Genomic DNA, 23,032 nt, shown 5'->3' with positions numbered 1-23,032 from the left:
TAGTCTGAGTAAGTATATTTTAAAATGTCTTCAAAAATTCAGTCATTTCTATATTGTTGAATGAGGACTAGCTTTGCACATCGAAGAATATTAGTAGTGATACTCTGGTGGTCTGGATCAATCTTCATCTTGCCTAAATAATGTTTCCAAACCGTATTAGCTTTTTCTGCTGGAAATTTTCTGATACTAATCTTATGACCCTAACCTTTCATTCATAGTATATCAAGCATTTTATTACCCTAATTCTTTCTGCTTTTCAATTATTGGCTGCTACCAACATTCCCATTCTATTTCTTTACTATCCTCTTTCATGAATTTAACATCTTTGTCAATCTTATTTCAGTCCTGGTCATTTTTTCTAGCATCTATTTTTCCTGTTAATTCTAACTCTGGGCTTTTTCATATGTGCTGCAGAAATAATTCAGAACTGAGACGACCACTAACAGTTCCTCCAAGAGATATTTAACCTCCCTCTTCTGATTCATATTTTTTATTTTATTACTTACTAGTACTATTTTCTGTAAAATGATTATTTTATGGTATCATTTTAGTGTTAATAAACGTAGTGTAATTAAAAATTGTTAGCATAATTTCTCCAAACCAAAAATAGAATCAGATAAAAATGTTTTAAATCTGTTGGAAGGTTGTTCACTTTGTAATTGTTTAAGAAGGGCGTGTGTATACAATGACTTGTGAGAAAATGTGAAAGATGGCGGGAAGTCCAGATATTTGAAGGGAAAGGTACCCCAGCATTGTGTTAGGATATGTTACGATAAGAACCCATTGTAATATTCTGTGTTGCCAGTGGCCTATACCTACTTTGACATTTTATACTCTATCCCTGTTGAAAACACTAGCTTTATGTTTCCCCCAAAAAGGTGTGAGGGTGTGGTTTTTAAAAATCTAGATTTTTTTTTTAAAGAACTTAGAGTTTTTCTAAATTACTTATTAGTGTAAAAGATTGAATTGAGAAATTTAAGTGGAAGGGAAAAATTACCTTAAATGACTTTATGCTGATGCTGCATGTGCCTTGAGCGTTTCTTTCGACTTTTTGAAGGTAATTCAGCCATCCATCTAGTAAATAGTTTGTAATATTTGTAATATGAATAGTAATATTTTTCTCTTAAACCAGCTCGATGGTATAATTAAGGCTACATGACAAGCTAAAGGCTTTATAAAGGAATGCTTACCTTTTTTATTCTGGTTTCTCAGTTTTGATATTACTGTTATAAGCTTCAGAGAAGCCAAATATGCTTTCATTTTAGTGTAGAATGTTTATTTGTTAATGTCTAACAGTACACCTTTAGGTGGTAGTTCTCAACCAATATTTGACCACATAGTTCAGAAATTAGCTACAAATGCTCAGTATTTAAATATTTTTTAGAAATTGGAGTTAGGGTACACGAATTAACATTTGTATGAAAATTATGGTTCTTGTGTCAAGAGGAATTTTAGGTCTTGTTTGAAGGAATTGAAATTTGGCCAAGTTTCTTTTACATTGCTGTAATTACATCATAATTAGATATAATGAGCTATCTTGGAAATTTTATCTGACTTTTCATTATTTTAAGAGCTGACATCTAATTTTAACTTTTAGATTTTTTTTTTTTTTTAAAGAGGCTACTTTCTCTTAACTCTTTCTAAAAGTCTTGTCTTGAGGACCATAAAAGCTTAGTGCAGCTGCTGCTGCTTTTCGGGGAACTTGACCAATATGAAGAGTGCATTTACAAGCCTCCGAGTTGTTTCAGTCAACAGTAGTGAGGTTGGCCCAGGATTGGGCAGTGTTTCCTTCTGCTGTGCATAAAGTCCCTATGCGTCGGGACCAACTTGATGGCACCTAACAACAACAACATTTTACTTTGATAAGAAGTGGTGCTTACTCTGAAAGATATCACCTGAGTTTTGGAATACAACTTTCAAGTTTTTAATTTTAAAAAGTGATGTATCTCTATTGTGGTTACAATATTCTTGTGACTGTTTAGCTAGATGGTTCACGGGCTAGAAGATATCTGCTGTACATTAATCTTAAAAATACCAACTTCTGTATTTAAAGATACTTATTATCAGTGTCTAGGAGTATGGTGGCTCTGTAGGATATGCACTGGCCTGCAAACCACAAGCTCAGCAGTTTGAGCCGACCAGCTGCTCCGTAGGAGAAAGATGAGGCTTTCTGCTCACGCAAAGATTTACAGTTTCAGAAAGCTATATTAGGTCACTGTGAGTTAGAACTGGACAGCACTTACCAATGACAACAATTATCAGTCATTGTGTAGAATCATTTTTATTTAGTATTTTTAATATTAACACAGATTAGACACTTAAAGATACTTTTCATTATGGGAAAGAAAAGGGTTCTGTAAGCAGACTTTCCTTAAAAGTTCTTATTATTAGCAGAGGAGTCCTGGTGTGGTGCTGTGGGTTAATGTACTATACTGTAAAGTCGGTTTGAACCACAAGGTTGGAGGTTCAAGCTCACCAGCTGCTCCTCGGAAACTCTATATAGGGTCACTGTGGGTCGGAACCGACTTGACGACACTTAGCAATAATTACAACAATTATTAGCAGAGAGTACGTGCTACCCTTAAGAATATTTAGCCTCAGAAATGAAGGTTAGAATTTTTTGAGATTTTTACTGAACTGATGTATATGGATGTTAGCATCCTAGATCTTTAATCATGCTGTTTTAGTTTTTTCTATTGGTAAACCTCAAATTACATTTTGTATCAAGGAGAAGGAACTGGACAATCAGGATTTAAAGCACTCTATTGGAGTAGTTCATTGTTACCACCGATAACGTTTGTCAAGTGCAATTTCTCTGGTGCCTGTGTTTCTGCTCCCTTTGTAGGAGAAACTGAGTAGAACTGCGTAACGTTGCTTCGTGGATTAATGGGCATACACATGTAAAGAGTCTTAATGAGATTCAGTAGTGTGCTTGTGTCCAAAGTTCTAAGCTAGCTGAATTAATTCTAATATTTTGTGCTTCCATTTTTTTAGACATCCTTAGCCACATGTTTTGCTCAAGAAACGTTTGGGAAACAGTACAAACAAACTATAGGACTGGATTTCTTTTTGAGAAGGATAACGTTGCCAGGTAAGAGCCTAAAATGTTTTTACATGGACGATTGTACAAATCTCCCAATCAAAGATGTAAGGCAGAAATTTGTAAAATAATTTTTTGTGGCTGCATGAAAATATATGTAATCAATAAATCTAGTTTAGGAAGGTTAACTTTCATCAGCCTGTAGGCCATGAGTATGAGAAAAAAACTTTTACACCCTGTCTCTGCTTTTTTTTTTTGGCCACTGTACATTACTCAATGGTAAACAATAGTTGCTTATAAGATTCTAAAATGTTTTTAAAAAATCAGATGCTATACAATTGGCAACAGATATTATATTAATGAAATGTGAAAAGATTGGGAAGGATTATTTTTTAAAATCTTATTTTGATTAGTCTCTGCTTGAGTTTTTTGTTTGAGAGAAAGTTGGAACAGAAGTATAATGTAGCTATGGAGCTTCTGTGCTCTAATATGTGAATGCTGTTTTATGCAAGGCAGCATGAAATTGCTGGCATTTAATAGACCACTAAAATTTAGGGTCCCCAGGCACTCATAAAAATACAGTTTGAGCATTCAAGATGTTTCAGTTCACCATGCAAAGAAACTATTTAGATGCCAGTTGCAGCACATTTTGTGGGAAATACAGGGAAATAATAACAAAAAAAGAGAGTGGTTTCTGTTTTAAGTTAGTTTCTGAACAATTGGGGCTTTAAAATACTCTGTCCATTCACTTGCAATGGTTAAATTTTACATTTAAAGTATTTTATTAAAAGCAGTTTGTCTTCATCCCTTGTAAACCAGTCGATCCCTCTTCTCTCTCTTCTCAGAGGAAACACATTTGAATAAAACAGTTGTAAGTGTGATGTCAGGTTAATATGCTGAAACAGGAGTGATATAGTGGGACGAGGTTCCATAAATTCTAGTATAACTGAAATAGGCTAACCTCTCAAACACCTCATCTATTAGACGGCTCCCAGGAAAGTTTTAGAGCCGCTAATGAAAGCTCTTAGTAATGGCAGGTAGATTCTCTGTGCTCGTTAGTAATATGCATACTTTGATATGTTTTTGTATTCTGCTATCAGTGAAAAATAGATGAGAAGACTCAGCATTAGAAATGAATTCTAGTTTTTCCATTATGAAGTTATTGTTCAGAAAGTGGGTTCATGAGAAACATGTGCACATTTGGTTCATTTGTGATTTCTTTCTATGTATTCAGAGCTGAAAATCTCATTAAAATTTTTTTTTTTATTCTCATCCTTATGGACAGGTTAATGTTACATTCAGAATATCTATAGCTATCTTACAATTCTGTATACTGAATTCTTAGTTTTCAAGTTTTGCTTTTTTTTTTTTTTTCTTAAGGATGCCAGTTGTACATTGTGCATGCATTGCAAATATCGGTTCAGTTATTAGCTGTTTTGTTTGGATTCTGAATTAGCAAAAGCACCAACTTTCTGTCTCATAATAGTGTTTAATTATTCTGATTTTTTTTGTTGGAAGGCTTAAATAAGGAGCAAAGACCGACTCTGTCATATATTCAGAACTAAGGCTTATTTTTTATGTGGGGTGGAGGTTGGGGGCCTCCAAAAGTTCATGGAAAAATTACATTATTTCTGAATTCCATATTTTCCATGAACTTTTTGAAGCCCCTTGTATATGTATATTTAATTTTAGACAGATTTCTATTTGTGGCACATTACTACTAATTAAAATGCTTTGATATTTCATGGAATCCAAATCTACATCACAATATTTAGATCTTAGAATAAGAAAGTACTTAGGTTAAAAAAATTACATCAGGAGGTATATACATGTGATGAATGTGTATTTCACGTTTCAGATTAAACTTTTATTTTGATAGGCAAAGTTCAAGAAAGAAATTCTATTTTTTTTTTTTTTTTTCAAAGATAGTGGTTTAATGGACTCAAAATAATGGTAGAAATTTCAATAGGAAAAAAAATGTTTGAATGTATCTTAATTTTATATAGTTAATAGGTAGATTAAGAAATGAGTGAATAAATGACAAAACTCATATTATAACCTTTATATAATATGTTATGTTAATAATATTATAATATGTTAATAATAATATAATATGTTAATCTTAATTTTAATTCACTCTTAAGTGTCAAGTATAGGATGATTAATATTTGTGTCATTTGTTATAACAATTACAGGCAGCAATCTTTAGTTTATAGTAAAATTGTATAGTAGGAGATCTAATATTTTTTAGTATTCTTATAAGTTTGCTGACTAGTCCAGCTGTTTAGGGTTGTAATGTCTTCTGTCCATCTATTCACATTCTCTTCATGGAGTTTTCAAGGTCATTACTTTGCAAATACTCATCCATTTCAGGGTATTACTTGATCTGGTATGCTGTATAGTCTGGATGCAACCACTGTGCAGATTTCACTGCTTAAAATAGTGTATCTGTTAGTCAGAGATTCTGCTGATAGAGCTGCTTAAGAGCCTTAGTCAAAATACTTTCAGGAAGCTTGTGGGTACAGTCCAGTAAACAGCGTTCTACTGTGAAAAGGATTTCTAAGTCTTTAGTACAAGAAGTGGGCAGACTTGTGTTTTTAGTTCCATCTTGACTATGCAGCACTTAAAGTAAGGCTAACCAAGGCACCAAGTGTACTTTCACAAGGTCACTGTGTAATCCTCTTGGTGGCTTTGATTTATACCAAAAGCAGCTTACCTGTATTTTGTCACCTCATTTATTTTATCTTTCTTGCTAGTTATGTGTCATGTCTTCCAGAGGAGCAGGGATTTTGTAGCATTTTGCAGTTGGGGTTAGAGTGATGACAATTTTAAAGTTAGACATTTATATTAGATGGATTTAAATTTTTTTTCTACTTTGTAATTTTATTTAAATGCTCTTATAAAAAAAACCTCTGTAGATATGTTATTTTGGAAATAGAATAGGAGACTACATATGTTTATGCCTACAAAACCAGAAAGGATTATTGATTTGTTAAAAATGTGTTAATAAACCTAACATTCATATGTGGAAATTTAAAGTATAATTCTAGATGTATGAAATAACTATGGAGTTAAAAATCATTTGTTGAAGCTATAATTAGTAAAAGTCCTTTTTTTTTTTTTTTGCTACCACTCTTATTAAGTGCTGTCCAGTCGGTTCTAATTCATAGCCACCCTGTATAGGGTCTCCAAGGAGTGACCGATGAGTTCAAACTGCTGACCTTGTGGCGCAGTGCTTTATCCCACAGCACCATACCGGTATATTTTCAGTTGGTTGTCAGCAGTGGACAGCTGGTTTTTATCTCTGAGTCACTAGAATTTGTACATAAAAGAAAACAACAATAGCACTGAGAAACAAGGGTTATGTGGATTAAAAAAATACCTTCAGCACAGGAATAAAAACTGCTTGGATGATAGACAATTGAATAGAAGACTTAGGATCCGAAAATCATTGTGGTCAGAATTTGGAAACATGAAATGAATATCATGTTCCTAAAGTTATAGTTGAAGTGTTCCCAGCACTTCATTCGGCCAGATAGGATCTTAACAGCAGAACTCAAGGAACAAACAATAAAGGGCAAAAAGCCTTGGATTTCTGATGTGAGGTTAAGCAATAGAGATGAGTGGTCATGAGGAAAATGGCATCGTTCAGTGTCTTTTATTGATTATTAAACGGTACCTAAGATATTACATGGTGTGGCACTGTGGGCTAATATGTCAGACTGCAGAGTTGTTTGAATTGCAAAGTTGGTGGTTCAAGCTCACCAGCTGCTCCTCGGAAACCCTATACAGGGTCGCTATGGGTTGGAATCGACTTGATGGCACTTAACAATAACAACAAGATATTACTTATTCTCTAATCGTTAGCATTGTGAAACATTATTTTTTGAAGTAAGTAAGCAAATGGCTGTAAACTTTTACAAGGTAACTGAATAGGGCAATGGCTGCTTATGTAGGGCCATCTGAAACGATATGAAATACTCTAGCAATGACTCGGATTCCTGGTGTGGCACTGGAGAAACAGCACTGGACTGTTAACCACAAGGTCGGTGATTCAAGGCCACCAGCCGCTCCTTGGCAACTCTACATAGGATTGCTTTGAGTCAGTGGCACTTAACAACAGGCAACATAGCAATGAGTTAGAACGAACTCCGCAGCAACTGAGCTTAGTACTGACTAGCCCATTCTCACCTGTTTAATTTGAGGCCGCTTGATACAAGTTAGTGCAAGTTGTTGGACAAATACTAGCCTGTGATATTTTCACTTTGAGAGCATTGTGGTCAGTATTCTGTGGATGTTGGAAGTGTGTATATTGGGGAATGGTGACGGATGTGTGTGAGGTAAACTTCAGTAGCTCTCATTAACGCTAATGCAAGTTCCTCATGCAGATCCTCTATGTGTTGGCAGATGGACCAGACCTCCATCCACATAACGGAAAGATGGTAATGTAGACCCAATAAAGTTAACGGTAAAACTCTGCCGGTGAATCCAGTATGGTACTTTTCATTTCAGTTGTGAACTTTATTCCATTTTAATGTTTTACATTAGTACTTTCTTTCCCCCCAACATTCATGTCTTTATAAATCCCCTTTTAAACAAAAAGTTTGTAATGAGCGTACTTTAGATAAAACGGCCTGCTGTTATGAGGTGAGTTAGTTTGAAATGTAAAAGAAGAAAGAATATGTGACACGGACTTGGTTTTTTGTAGTTTAGTCACAAGTTGCGCTGATAAAAGAGAATAGTTTAGCTCACAGAGTTTTGTATTAGTCAAATCTTTTGCAAAATGCACACAAGAATTTTAAAGATTGTTTTTTAGTATTTTAGAATGCTTTTATAAGGCTTGTATAGAAAAGGTTAGTTACACTATTTCGTGAAGGGTTTGAGGTGCCTAGTTAAACAATTGATTTAGAGGGAAATGCTTTGAACAGGTATGAGTGGTGCATGGTATTCAGTGATACGCTGGGTGTGTATCCTGCTTCACTTCGGAAGAGACCTGTCAAATGTGTGTCGATTTCATAAGTTAAATTTGAGAACATTACTTATAAAAGTAGACATTCAAATAAAAAAATATTGTTTCATTTAAGTCAAAATTATGGGTTGTATTTTTGTCGTAAATTGTTTTTTCTATTTTAGAACCTTCAGCAAAATACAGAAAGTGTGTGTGTGTATATATACACATACATATCTATGCATATACATACATTCACATATATACTGATTTTGGACGTGTATCTCTTGCCTTGCTACACATGTGCTGTATTATTTTATTCTCTCTTGAAGAAACGTTTTATTTTTGGAAGTTTTAAGAAGTGTCTGAATTAAAGCTTACTTTATTTTATTTTGTTATAAAGATGATTGAGAATGAAGTTCTGTGGAATGGGGGTAAAGGATAAACCTAGATTCCCACTATAAGTTTGTTTGCAGCTTGTTTTACAATTTCAATGCTCTGGTCCTGTGACCATGCGGAATCAATGGCTAATTGTGGTCAGTGTTTTCATTGTAGCTGCTAATTATTGTGTTCTGTAAAAAATGTATACAGCCATTGCATTGTTATTTAATCTTGTCTTTTTGTATTCTTATGTTTATGTTGATTTTTTTGTATTCTAGGAAACCTGAATGTTACTCTTCAAGTCTGGGATATTGGAGGACAGACGATAGGAGGCAAGATGTTGGATAAATATATCTATGGAGCACAGGTTTGGCATGCTTATGATTGTTCACAGTACTGAAAATACATACCCTGATACAGTTTTTCTAACTTGATTTTTATCTACTATGTAGAGAGACTAAGTGCACATTTGTGTTAATAATCCTTTGGTTTCATCCTCTTCATATTATGTTTGGAATAGTTTGGGTTTAGGGAACTGATGTGATGCTAATACGTTTCACGTGCAGTTTACGGGGCTAGGTAATGTTGTTAGTTGTTGAATAAATATAGCACTAAAAGGTATCTTGATATTTGTTAGGGGATTTGGTTATAAGTGAGTACTTTCAGAATATGTAAACTCAATGAAAAATAGAAACGGGAAATTTAAGTTCATTTTTAGTTGCAATGACAAAGAAGGTCATATCTGTTTATCTAATTTGTTGCTATAAATTAGATTACTAAACATAGTTCTCCAGATATAACAACTACATTGATATTTTATATCAGATAATTAAGTGTTGCAGTTCATATGTATGAAGTACATATGTGGGGGCTTTGAAAAGTTTGTGGGAAAATTCCATTTTCTTTTAATTCTATTTTTCCATGAACTTTTTGAAGCACCCTCATCCTGTAATTTAACATGATGACATACTTTGAAAAAAAAAAAAATTTATATATATACATAGAACAAGAAAAATCAATTGAATAATTCCATTTTTTGGCAGTGTGAGCTTTTGGTTGGTTGGTTATGTGCCATGGAGTCAGTTCTGACTCATAGCGACACTGTGTGTGTAGGGTTTCTGAGGCTGAAAATCTTTACAGGAGCAGAAAGCGTCATGTTTCTGCTGCTGGTAGTTTCACACTGCTGACCTTGAGGTTGTAACCACTATGTTACTAGAGCTCCTTAATGTTAACTTGTTGTTGTTCCGATCCATAGTGACCCCACATAGGGTTTCTGAGGAGCAGCTGGTGAGCCTGAACCGCCAACATTGCGGTTCAGACTTTCTTTGCAGTCCAGCACGTTAACCTCCAGTGCCATACCTCCAGTGCCATACCAGGACTCCAGTGTGAGCTTATATAGAAGCAATTTACAAGTTTTGTAATGTAACTACTGTACAAATAGAATATATATATGATGGTAAAAATGATTACTCCTCTCTGAACATGTTCAGTGAAGGATCATTGCCTTTTTAATGCTTTGGCAGATTGCTTTTGATTGAATGAGCGTCTTTAGGAATATAGTTAAGCCATTGAATACCATAGTCTGTCTGATGAAGTGTGTGGCATACAGCTGAGAGAAGTGTATATTGCTTACTGAACTCTGTAGGGAATACTTATCAACATGCTATTTCTTTCTTTTTCTATTTTTAACCAGTGCATATCTTCCACATCATCATGAGACATTAGAGGGAATAGTACTTATATTATTTACTTAGTTCTATACTAGACTTTAGTGTTTTAAATAGAGAAGTCAAAATTAGGTATTGTGAAACTTAGTTTGATTGTTGTTAAGTGCCGTCGTGTCGGTTCTGACCCATAATGACCCTGTATAGGGTTTCTGAGCAGCAGCTGGTGAGCTTGAACCACCAACCTTGCAGTTCAAACGGCTTTGCAGCTGGTGCCTTAACCCTCAGTACCACAGCAGGATTTTGATTAGGCAGCTCATAATAATCTAGAAGCAGTTAATTAGTATGTTGCTCATAAACAATGAATCGAAAAGAATCTTATACAGAATATTTAGCACTTTACTGTTCAACATTTCGTTCTCGATAGATACCATTGCCTTAATTTTGGAAAGAAAACAGATCCCCAGATGATTTCTGCGACACTTGAGTAGGATAAGTCAGGCGTGATACGATTCTGCGTCATGTAGAAAGGCCCTGGAGTTTGGGTCTTTGCATTATTCATATATAGACCTGGCTCTTGGAACACTTTCTCCTTTGTCTTTTCTTCTGCCTGCTCTTTGTCAATGGGAAAATATTTCTCCTCCACTTGTGACCATATAACTGTAGTTCTAATAAAGTATACAGTTCCAGGGAGTTGTTAAGTGCCATTGAGCTGGTTCCTATTCATAGCGACCCTGTACAGGGTTTCTGAGGAGCAGCTGGGGGATTTGAACCACCAATCTTATGGCTCAAACTGATCTTGGTGATTTAGTACTTATCCTACAGCACCACATCAGGGCACAAAGTACACATGAGCATTTTAATTCTATATTGTCATCAGTAGGTGTTTTATACACATTCACCTTTCTCTTGAAGAATATACTTTAGATATTTGTTTCTGGAAAAACATGCTTCATTTCAGAAGATTTTACATGTACAATTCAGTGACGTTAATTGTAATGATAATGTTATGTATCATTTCTAAATTGATGTTGCCCTATATTGGTTGTGCTTCAGAATTTCTGTGAATGTTGTAAGCAAATGCCGTATTTCATTAAGCAGCTCTGTACTACAGCATTTCTGAGAATTTCACGGGCATTGTTTTTATTTTAAAAAATGGGAATAAGTAAGATGAATGATAAAGGGAATGGTCAAAAATTAATTATATTGTAATACTTTTTTTTTCCTGAATTCGAGAGATTCCGAGTGAACTGCTGTGTAAAATAGTAAAGGGTATTTCTCAGCAGACTCTTGTGCATGTTTTATATCTAGACCTGAGATATTTTTACATACTGTTTCCTACAATATTGTTGCTGTTGTTTTTAAGTGCCATGGCGTTCTAACTCACTGCGAACGTGTATAGTGTTTCCGAGAGAGTGTAAATCTTTTCGGGAGCAGAAAGCATCATCTTTTACCTATGATATGGCTGGTGGGCACAAACAGCTGACCTTGCAGTTTGCAGTCCAGTGCTTATCCTAGATTGCCATCACATTCCCATTTACTACCATAAATGAAAGGAAATGTTATATTCCAAAAATAAGGCTTACAAAAAGCCCAACTTCTAATAATATTTTTCTAATTACAGTACAAATAATAATATGATGACATGCTTTCCATTTGAGTACTCTTACACGTACACCTCAGTGACATTGATTATACTTCTCATGTTGTGCAACCATCGCTGCTGTTGCTTTTGAAACTTGCTTGTCCCCCATAATAGAAACTCAGTGCCCCTCAGCAGAGGCTTCCCCTCTCCCACCCAGCCCTGGCTTATAGACTTCTCCAGTTCTAGATATTCCATAGACGTGGCATCAGACAGTCTTGTCTTTTTGTGGATTACATCACTCAGCATTCTGTTTTTCAGGGTTCACTCATGTGTTTTCAGGGTTCAGTCGTGTTGTACACATGTATCAGGCCTCCATTTCTCTTTCTGGCTGAGTAATACTCTGTTGTATGATACGCCATTCCATCGTTGGTGGCCAGTAAGTTGTTTCTACCTTTTGGCTGTTGTGAATAGGGCTGTATAGTGAATGCTGCTGTATAAGTTTCTGCATTCTGGATTGTAGATCTATTGGATATTGTTGGGATTCATTCTTCTGGCAGCCCGTGGTTAATTTCAGTGTTCTTTCCTAACACCATAATTCACATGTATCAATTCTGCTTCAGTCTTCTTAGTCCCTGTCCAGCATTCACATATGCGCACGTGTTGTTGTTGTTGGGTGACATCAAGTCCTTACCAACTCATAGCGACCTTGTGCACAATAAAACAAACGCTGCCTGGTCCTGAGCCAACCTCACGATCATTGCTATGCTTCAGACCATTGCTGCTGCCACTGTACTGCTAGTCCATCTCATTGAGGGTCTTCCTCTTTTTCTCTGATCCTCCACTTTATCAAACATGACCCATAGTGACCCTGAATATGGTTTCCAAAGAGTGGCTGGTGAACTTGAATGGCCAACCTTGTGATTCAAAGGACTTTGCAGTCCAGCGCATTAACCTACAATGCCACACCAGGACTCCCCCATATAATGTTGTTGTTAGTGCCATGGAGTCGGTTCCGACTCATAATGACCCTGTACAGGGTTTCCAAGGCTGTAAATCTTAACGGGAGCAGAAAGCCCGATTCATAACATACCAGAGCTCCTTATATGTATAAAAACAGATAAATACTGGGAGACAAACAAAAAAAAATTCAAGAAGTGTTAGGAAGGTGGTCAATGATGGAGTTATATAAGTGGACTTGAGATTTTAGAAATGTCATTGTAATTTGAAACAGAAAGTAAATTCACTTGCTGTTTCAGTTCAAACTGCTGACTTTTGAATGAGGAGGTGAGCCCTTAACCACTTTGCCACCAGAACTCCTTATTGTTGTTGTTATGTGCTGTGGAGTCGGTTCTGACTCATAGCGACCCTGTACAGGGTTTCCGAGGCTGTAAATCTTTACGGGAGCAGAAAGCCTCATCTTTCTCCCGCAGAGCAGCTGGTAGTTTCGAACCGCTGACCTTAAGGTTCGCAGCCCGATTCGTAACCACTACGCTACCAGGGCCTCCCTAAGTGGTATGTTATATAAGAAAAATATAATAATTGCTCATGGTATTTAAAAAAAAAAATTTTAATGGTGAATTGGGTGATAGTTTACATGGGAGAACATTGGTTTTACACTTATCATTTAATTGCAGTGATTACAGTCTACTGCATGTATCATCATTCAACGGTATTTACTTCTATTTCCTCTCCTTTTTTGGGGGGATGGAAGGATGTATACAAAAACACTCAGAAATATATAATCATTTAAACAACCAAAGGGCACATTCTGCAAGCCTGCCTCCTGGCCACCAGCACACATTTCTCTTTCCATGAGTCCAGAGTCCTCAGCTGCTCCCTCTCTCCATGTCCTCATATCTACCTCCATCTCTGGTATTGCTGCTTCTCTGGATAGGGTCCCACATTCCACTTGTGCACCTCTCCCTTGGTAGTCCTAGGGTCCTCTGTTTTTGGACTGTAAGATTAACTACTCCCCTGTTTTTGTTACAAAACTTCTACCTTTACAATTGTGACAGTCTCAATTAGGCATTTACTATTTACTATTACTCAGTTACTCACTATTGAATCATAAGAATCTTATACCCATCTCTTTTCACCAGGCCCATCTAGACAGGATGAAAACTATTCAGTGGGGACTCTACCTTCCCCTACATACTCTTAAACTAAACTCCCTCTTGAAAACTTGTAAGCCAGTCACTTTGTGCCTTTACAGGCCTCCCGACCCCTATTTTAGGTAGCCAGTGTCTTAAGTTGCCCATACCTATCTACCCTGTATACAAAGGGAATAGGTTTGATCCTTGATGTGAAGACTCCTTCCCTCTCAGTTGGTATTTTGAGCTACTACATCCACAAGTATATGTCAAGTTCATCAAATTATAATAATTTCCACTTGTTTCCTGTATCAAATATCTTTATCTTTCGCTGGTTGAGTTCTGATCATCAAGCTATCAATGCTAAGTCAAATGTGTGCTATCTGCAAGTTTGGGTGTTCTTGTGTATCTCACCTAACTTCGTATCAGCTGGACCTACACTTAACTCTAGTCCCCCTTGGCTAGATCAGTGTCCAGGGGCTCAGGAGTTCCCAAGTCTCCCAGCCTTTCCTCTTCTCTCTCTAGTTTCAAGTTCTATTGGAGTCCATAATACTGGCTTTTGATCATATGTTACCTCTTGAAATGGTTGAACATCAACCATTTCTTTTAAGTACAGTGACTTGTTTATTCCTTCCATCTTCTTTTAGTGCTTTCTGTATCATTCAATAATTTGTCCGTTTGTTGTTTTTAAGTGCCTCATAGAATCCTTTAATACTGTAAATCAAGGCTTGAATTTTTCTTCGGTTCCCTTAGATTGAGAGTTCTTCCCTTTTGGTTTTCTAACTTCAGGTCTTTGCTCATGTCTTTATAATATTTGATTTTGTCTTCTTGAGATGTCCTTTGAAATTTTCTATTCAGCTCCTTTACCGCCTCATTTCTTCCATTTGCTTTAGCATTTCTACATTGGAAAGCAATTTTCAGAGTCTCTTCTGACATCCATTTTGGCCTCTTCCTTCTTTCTTGTCTTCTTAATGAACTTTTGGTTTCTTTCTGTATGATGTTGTTAATCTCATAACTCTTCTGGTCTTTGATCATTAGTGTCATGTCTAATGCATCAAAGCTGTTCTTCAGATGATCTCTAAATTCAGGTGTGATATGTTCAAGGTATTATTTTGGCTCTCCTGGACTTGTTTTAATATTCTTTAACTTCAATCTGAACTTGCATATGAGCTGTTGGTGGTCTGTTCCACAGTTTGCCCTGGCCTTATTTTAGCTGATGAGATGGAGCTTTTCCACCGTCTCTTTCCTCAGATATAGTCAACTTGATTTCTGTGTATTCCATCTGGTGAGGGCCATGTGTGTAGTTGTCTTTTTTGTTGTTTAAAAAAGGTATTTACAGTGAAGAAGTCATCTGTCTTGCAAAATTCCATCATATGATCCCCAGCATCATTTCTATCACCAAGGCCATATTTTCCAACTACTGATCCTTCCTCCTTGTTTCCAACCTTTGCATTCCAATCACCAGTAATGATCAATACATTTTTTTTTTTTTTTTTTAGGAATTTCTCAAATTTTATTTTTAAAAAAAGACATATTTAGGATATGGTAAGAAATTACTAAGTTACATTTTCAATGTTTATAGACATATTTATAGATATATAAATGACTGAATTAGAACACAATGAATAGTATTGATATACCAGGAAGGTACTTAGGCAAGGAAAGGCACATCATTTCCACAAGAAATAAAGACCACAATTGGAGGTTAACACCAGCCAAAGGTTTAGATCATGCAGTTGTTTTCCTAGCTCTGGAGGGCCATTATGGTGGGACCTTCTTTATGGTAGCTAGCTGGTGTAGCTCACAGGGAAGGAATTTTACTCTGTGACCGCAGTGTAGTGTTAGAAAGAGAGCACTCCCTTAATCAGCCTGTGCATGAACAGGAAAGGAACAAACGTCTAAGATGATTTGGTGGTAGTGAAGACTGACATATTTATTTAAGGGGGTTAAAACAACAACAACAAAAAATAAGATTAACCCTGTTGTACTGAATGAATTGGAATTTTTTCAGTTACAAAGTTAAAACTGCAAGTAAACACTACATTTTTCATTTTTTTTTTGTAGCCAGATAACTGTGTAGATATAAATAGCTGCCATATTTCATTTCAGATGAAGCTATATGCCAATGCTTAGGGAAAAGCCTCTTAGATAATTTCCCTGACTGGCTATCTACAACAGAGTAAACAAGTTACAGAGGTTTCCCAAAGACACTTAAGTTTTTAGTTGAACAGACATACTTTCTACTGAAACGTCTTAGAAGACAATAACAGAACTGGCTTTGGATCAGTTTCTCTTTTCTTTCACAGATGTGTGCCAAGTCTCAATGTACTTTTTTCTCTAGATGATGAATCTAGATTGGGTTGGTTGAATGATGGAATCCTTCACTGTAAATGATTTAAGTTTTAGTGGTGATGAAAACAAACTATTTATGTGTGTGTGCATTTATGTATATTTCTAGATAAACAATAGATTTTCAGGATAAAATAGTATCACCAGAGAAAAATGAAACCAATTGGGGGAGGAGGCAGGGGAAACTGTTATCTAGAAGATAATAACAGATGGCACCTGTAGGGCAGGCAGCCTCCTGTTCATGCCACATGACATGCCTTCAATAAGGTGTACTCTTTGTGGTTGGTGTGAGTGGCCCAGATGAAGAGAGCAGATACCATACTGCAAGGGAGCTGAGATGCAAGCCAGGCAGAAGGACCGTTGAAGTTCACCTGACACATTCTCAGGCAGCCCAAGTTTCTGATGGAGTAGTTTAATTCCAGCAACATAGCAACTCATGGAGCTTAGTGTGCATAGACCTGCAAGAAGATGGAGAATTCCCGCGACAATGGTAGTATATAAGCTTTGGCAGATATAAGCACCAAGTCCATTCAGAGCCCCAAAGCACACCAAACCTAGACTGACAGGTAGAAGGAACTGGCAACACCAAAGATAGGTCCGAAGTAGATCAGTCCCACTATTGTGGTTTCCAGGATCAACAAATTTCTCCATGAACTGCTCATTTAGTGTAAAACTCATGCATTTTGTGATCACATCAAATGACTATGTCCTTTCTGGTGGGCTATACCAGTGTGCGTTTTTGGGTAGGGTAATACATCGTCTCCACAATCCCACTGTGTCTGTATATCGGAAAGTGCATCGTTATAACTCTTTTCATCTGCCTCCTCACTAATGAAATCATCCAAGATGCTTTTGTGCAATTCACTGGAATTTTCTTGAATTGGACTTCGATATTTGTACCAGAAGTCTGTGCCAATTGAGGCTGCCATGTAGATGGTAGAAATGTGACTAAGCACACAAGCCATTACAAATTTAATTAATTAATGGATAATGGTTATCCATTCTGGCATTCAGACTGCTCCAGGATGCTACAGAGATAGAGATCTTGTTCTCTAGTCCATCACCCGCATACTAAAACAGATAACACCCCATACTCCTGCTCCGCCAGCTTCACCCCCTAGCTCAGACCACAGCAACCTTTTCTCCATTATCAGTACATCTCAATCGGATGTTTGATCAATTTCAGATGGAAGAAATTGGTAGAATTCTTCAATTGCATTGTCACTGACTTTAGTGGTTGGTGAGTAAATTTGAATGATAGTTGTATTAACTGATCTTCCTTGTAGGCTTATGGATTGTAGACTTAAGGAACTATCACAGATAGCGTTGTACTTCAAAATAGATTTTGCAGTGTTCCTTTTGATGATGAATATGATGTCATTTCTCTTCAATATGTCATTCCCTGCATAGTAAACCATGTGATTGTCAGGTTCAGAATTGCCAATACTAGTCCATTTCAGCTCACTAAGGCCTAGGATATCGATGTTTATGCATTTCATTTATTTTTAACAACTTCTAATTTTCCTAGATTCATACTTCCTATATTCCTTGTTTAGATTATTAATGGATGGATATTTATAGCTATTTTTCCTTATTTTGAGTTGTGTGTGACCCATCAGCAAGTGAAGGTCCCGAAAGCTTAACTCCATTTGCGTTATCTCGGCCAACTCTGAGGAGGCAGCTCTTAACCCATTCTTATTTTGAGTGCCTTCCAACGTGAGGGCTCGTTTTCCGGCACTATATCTGACAGTACCAGAAGGTGCTCGTCATCATGTTTCAGTATTCAGTATTCTGGTGCTGGCAGTGCTACACTGCTATTCATAAGGTTTTTGGTGATGAAATATTCGGAAGTAATATGTCTGACCTTCCTCTTAGTCTGTTTTAGTCTGAAACCTCAGTGGAACCTATCCCTATGGGTGACCCTGCTGATTTTGTAAAAAACAGTGGCATAACTTCCAGAATCACAGCAACACCAAGTCACCACAGTACGATAAACTGACATACAAGTGGTGGGTCATCGTGTTCACGTGTGGAGGAGGATTACCGTTGGAGATCTGTTCTCATCACCATCTTCCTAGAAGTTCTCTAGTAGTGTTTCAATGCATTTAATAGCTTTACAGTGTTGTTGTTACTAATTGTTAAGAGCTGTTGAGTAGGGTAGTCTGACTCATCGCGACCCTGTATAGGGTTTTCAAAGAGCAGCTTGTGAATTTGAACCACTGACCTTGAAGTCCAATGCTTTATCCCACAGTGCCACATCAGGACTCCAGCTTTATATTATACGATAATTTTATAGCATATTAATTGTTCTTTAATGAGAATTTATATTGTTTGTTGTTGTTAAGTGCCGGCAAGTTGGTTTTGACCCATAGCGACCCTGTATAGGGTTTCCGAGGAGCAGCGGGTGAGCTTGAACCACTGACCTTACAGTTCAAATAGCTTTGCAGTCTGACGCATTAACCCACAGTGCCACACCGTATTGCCTGTAGAATTGTTGAAAGAGCAGTGGTGATAAGTGGTTAAAGTACTTGGCTGTGAATCAGAAGGCTGCCATTTTGAGTCCATCAGTTGCTGTGGGACAGAAGGATGTGACAATCTAGTTCTATGAAGATTACAGCTTTGTAAACCCTCTGGGGGCAGTTCTGCTCTCTCTTGTGGGGTCACTGTGAGTCAGAATAGACTTGTTGGCAGGGGTTTTGTTTTTTAGGTAGAGTTGTAGATATTTTATTTCACTTATCTCCTGCATACTTCGGATTTTGGTACATATACTACAAGGTAAAATCTTTCAGAAGTAGTGTTTTGACAAGTTGATGAAATCAGCTTAATGTTTTATTTATGATTTTACTTTATGTTCCTTAACTTTCTGAATTATGGACAAAATTATGTAAAATGGGGCTAATGGGTCTATTAAACAGTGATTTTTTTTTTTTTTTAAAGCATTGCTTGCATTTGGGAAGAAGCTTACTTGTAGACTGAGAATTAATTTGGATTCAAATAAAAACTGATTAAGTTTTACCTTTTCCGGCCCCTACTCTCTGCTCCTACAATAGTAAGTTTCAGTGTATTTACTAGTTTTGGTTGAAACCAAATTGAATTGATACTTAAGAAAAAATAAGTGAGGTCTTTTGACAAGAACGATTTCTAGAATTAAAATATATCCCAGTTCAATTCCCAGATTTTAAATGACCTTAACATTTTTAGGAGTCTTTAGAAAGCCATTATAGACTATTTTTCATCGTGGTTAGGAGCAAACACACAGTACATAGTGTTTAGTGCCCTGTAACCTGTGGCTAACAGAGGCTAATAACAAACCTCAGAGAAGGACTGGATGTTTCATTTTTGTAGCTCCTTCCATCCTGGAATCTAAGTGGTTAGCAAACACTGCCCCACTGAGCATGAACTCAATGAAGTGTAGTCATTTGTGAAGGGGAACATAACTACTATTGTGTGCCGGTGCCCTACACAGATGAACCTGCTTGTTAACCAGCAACAAAATGCTTTGGGAGCTGGGGAGAGAACAGTTTTCAAAACTGGCCTTCTGGAGATTCTCTGTTATCTTGCTATTATTAAATTTTTAGGTGAATATTTGCTAGCTCTGAATGTTAGATTTGCAGACTTAGCTTGCATTAGTGTTCCTTCTTGTAGTTTATATTTGCACAAGAAAATAGTGGTGAAGAAAATACACTGCCCATCAGATAGTCTAAGTACGTATAAAAATATTATCTACTGAAGTAACAATGAAAGGGGTGTATATATTTGTGTAGTCTATTAGTTACAGTAAAGCTGTACAAAGATAGAATTGCACTTGGATAGGACAGCTTTATATGCTGTAGACCAATCAAGTTTTTTGTCTTGTTACCCATGGAACATATGTACATACAAGACACACTTTTATTTTTATACCTGTTTGCAAACAAACTTTTGAAGGGAAAGTAATAAAAGCATTTTGTTGGTGTGTGAGCAATAAAGTTAACCTCTTAAATACTATTAAAATTGTCTTTTGAAGATTAAACAATTATGGCTAATTTAATTTTAATAAAGAATTTGAGCATACTTCTAGTAAGTACAACAAGTCATGGGTTATGAACATCTGACAATTTATACTAGTCCTTTAATGTTATGTAATTTACCTTCACTTTGAAATGCTTGAACCAACACTTCTCACAACAGATTCTTCGCCACAACCACCTTTACTTACTACATGTGCAGCTTTTAAGTCATTGATAAGATGTTGAGTCTTTACTTGCACTAACATAGGCCAAATAAGAAACATATGCACCTGTGTTGACTTACCTACAAATGCAAATTAAAGACCCACTTAGTGGATCTCTTTTTGTAACTCGCTGTAAAATATGGTACCAGCCATCCCGCCCCCAGTACCTTTTATTCTGCTGGCTTTGAGAATTCATTGCGGTGGCCACACAGAACTCTGCCTTCATACTCACAGTTCTGGGATTTGTTAAGGAATTTGACAGGTACAGTTAAGGGTCAGAAATGCTCAGGGCACAGTTCTTCCAGTCAGGACAACCTCTACTCAGCCTTGCCTACTGCCTGGCCTCTCTCTGGCCCTTAGTTCTTGACCTGGCTTCTGCTTTGCTCGGGCAATGCTACAGAGCTCTTTTAGGGCTGCTGATAAGTGTCCAAAGGGCACTCCATTCCACCATAAGCCTCAGCCTGAAGGCACTTGGCCCTAGCACTTCCAATGAAGTGCCTGGAGGCACTCCACTTTGCCAGCAAGCCTCCTGCCCAAAGTCATTCAGCTTTACTTGCTCTGTGAGCTCAAAGCTCACTGGCTCTTGGTTCTGGTTCTGGTTCTGCTGCTCCCCTGCAGTTCCTCTGCTGCTTCTCTGGTGTCACAGCATTCTGTCCCTGGGTCAAAGAGCTTCAGTGCCCGGGATCCTGGGTTCCAAAGGACACACTCCACTCCAGCTCTTCCTTGTTGGTGGTAGTGGTGTTATGTGTCATGGAGTTGGTTCCGACTCATAGTGACTCTTCACAGGGTTTCTGAGGCTGTAAATCTTTAGGGGAGCAGAAAGCCTCATCTTTCTCCTGTGGAACAGCTGGTAGTTTCGAACTGCTGACTTTAAGGTTTACAGCCTGATTCATAACCACTATGCTACCAGAGCTCCTTACTTGTCAGGAAATTTACATTACACTAAACTTGTCATTTAGTGTAATGTAAATTTCCTGACCACTACCAACAAGGAGCTCTGATAGCGTAGTGGTTATGAGTCGGGTTGCCAACCTCAAGGTCAGCAGTTCGAAACTACCAGCAGTTCTGTGGGAGAAAGATGAGGCGTTCTGCTCCTGTAAAGATTTACAGCCTTGGAAACCCTGTGCAGGGTCACTATGAGTCGAAACTGACTCCACGGTACTTAACAGCCACAACAACAAAACGACAAGTATGAATTGTTAGATGTTCATAACCCAGGACTTGCTCTCCTTAAAGTAGGCTCAAATTCTTTACTAAAATTGTTGTTGTTGTTAGATACTGTTGGGTCAATTCTGACTCATAGCAACTCTGTATAGGGTTTCCGAGGAGCAGCTGGTGAGCTTGAACTGCCGATCTTGATGTTCAAACTGACTTTGCAGTCCAGCACATTAACCCACCATGCCACACCAGGACTGATAATTAGAATTATTTAATCCAGCAGGATGGCAAAATTGACCAATCAGAATTAGTCCTGTTCACAATGACTCACAGTTGAACCATATGATCCATTAGCATCTTCCCCTACCTTCTCTTACATAGACCTATCAGAAAAAAGTCACTTGGTGAGAGCTTACAAAGAACTATGACTAAAAGAGACATTAAACAATTCACTGCACTGTACCTGCATACTACATGAATCTGGATTTCTTTTTTAGAGGTCCATTCTAAAAATGATATTAATAAGTAAAACAGTCATGTACATTTGAAAAATAAGCATAAACAAAATTTACTTTGTTAAAATCATACTATTGTCTTCATAGATTAAAAGCAAACCAAAACATGTTATTACGATTTAGCTGGTATTTTTGTGTGCCTGCTATATAATTACCAAGAATATCAGGCCTGGCCTGGGTCTTGGGGGTGTAATAGTGAAAATAACACACTGCCTTTAGGAACAGCTGGTCTAGTGGAAAAGGTAGGTTTTGAAGAAGTGGGATCCTGCTTAGGGAAAGAGAACCATATGGTGCTGTGGGAAAATATAATCTAGTCTGGAGGTCAGGGAGTACCTCTCTTAGGAAGTGACATTTAAGCTGGAAAATCACAAAGAACAGCATGCATGTGTAGAGGCCCAAAGGCGGACAAGAGCTTAGCATTTTTCAGAAACTGTAGAAGAAGGCAAAGTGGTTAGACTGAAAGCGGGGATAGGAGAGTGGTGTCAAGTGGGACCGGATAGGTAGGCTTAGGGAAGGCTTTTCTAAGGGTGGTTATTGTGTGTGTCTTGTAGATTGCAATGTCTGCAGATCCTATAGGACAGAGTAGAACTACCACATAGTTCTTAGGCTGAAATCTTCACGAGAGTAGATTGTTCGGTCTTCCCCCTTCCCTTCCGTGGAGCTGTTGTGGGTTTGAACTACCAACCGTTGGCTTAGCAGCCAAGCACTTAACCATTGTGCTTCTCCTTCACTGTAAGGGTAATGGGAAGCAGTGAAAGAATTTTAAGCAAGGGAAATGACAGGATTACAGTTGCATTTTAAAAGAAATGCTTGATTTATTAGTGGATAGTGAACTTTAGGAATCAGGAGCAGATATGAGAAGACCAGAAAGGCGTTCACCACATTATTCTAGGTGAGAAATGGTGCTGGCTTGTACAAAGACCTAAAACCAAACCCATTGCCCTAGAGTCTCTTCCAACTTATAGTGACGCTATAGAACGGAGTAGAACTGCTCACTAGGGTTTCTGAGACTGTCAGTCTTTATAGCAGCAAACAGCTGCAACTTTAACCAAAGGAGTGGCTGGTGGGTTTGAACTGTTGACCCTACGG

At 37.3% G+C, this 23,032-nt stretch overlaps 1 protein-coding gene and 1 pseudogene across 1 annotated transcript in view; one reads left to right on the top strand and one right to left on the bottom strand.

Annotated features, from left to right (window-relative positions):
• RAB28 (RAB28, member RAS oncogene family) overlaps positions 1 to 23,032 on the top strand; it is a 145,281-nt gene that overhangs the window by 1,789 nt on the left and 120,460 nt on the right. The window contains exons 2-3 of the mRNA XM_006873806.1: positions 2,995 to 3,091; positions 8,648 to 8,736. Of these exons, the coding sequence (XP_006873868.1) occupies positions 2,995 to 3,091; positions 8,648 to 8,736 (186 nt within the window). The remainder of the gene's footprint in view (positions 1 to 2,994; positions 3,092 to 8,647; positions 8,737 to 23,032) is intronic.
• On the bottom strand, positions 16,297 to 17,205 carry LOC102819704 (annotated as a pseudogene).

The sequence above is a fragment of the Chrysochloris asiatica genome, unplaced genomic scaffold, assembly GCF_000296735.1.
Source record: "Chrysochloris asiatica unplaced genomic scaffold, ChrAsi1.0 scaffold00256, whole genome shotgun sequence".
Taxonomy (NCBI): Eukaryota; Metazoa; Chordata; class Mammalia; order Afrosoricida; family Chrysochloridae; genus Chrysochloris; species Chrysochloris asiatica.
This window is presented reverse-complemented; position numbering and strand designations above follow the sequence as displayed.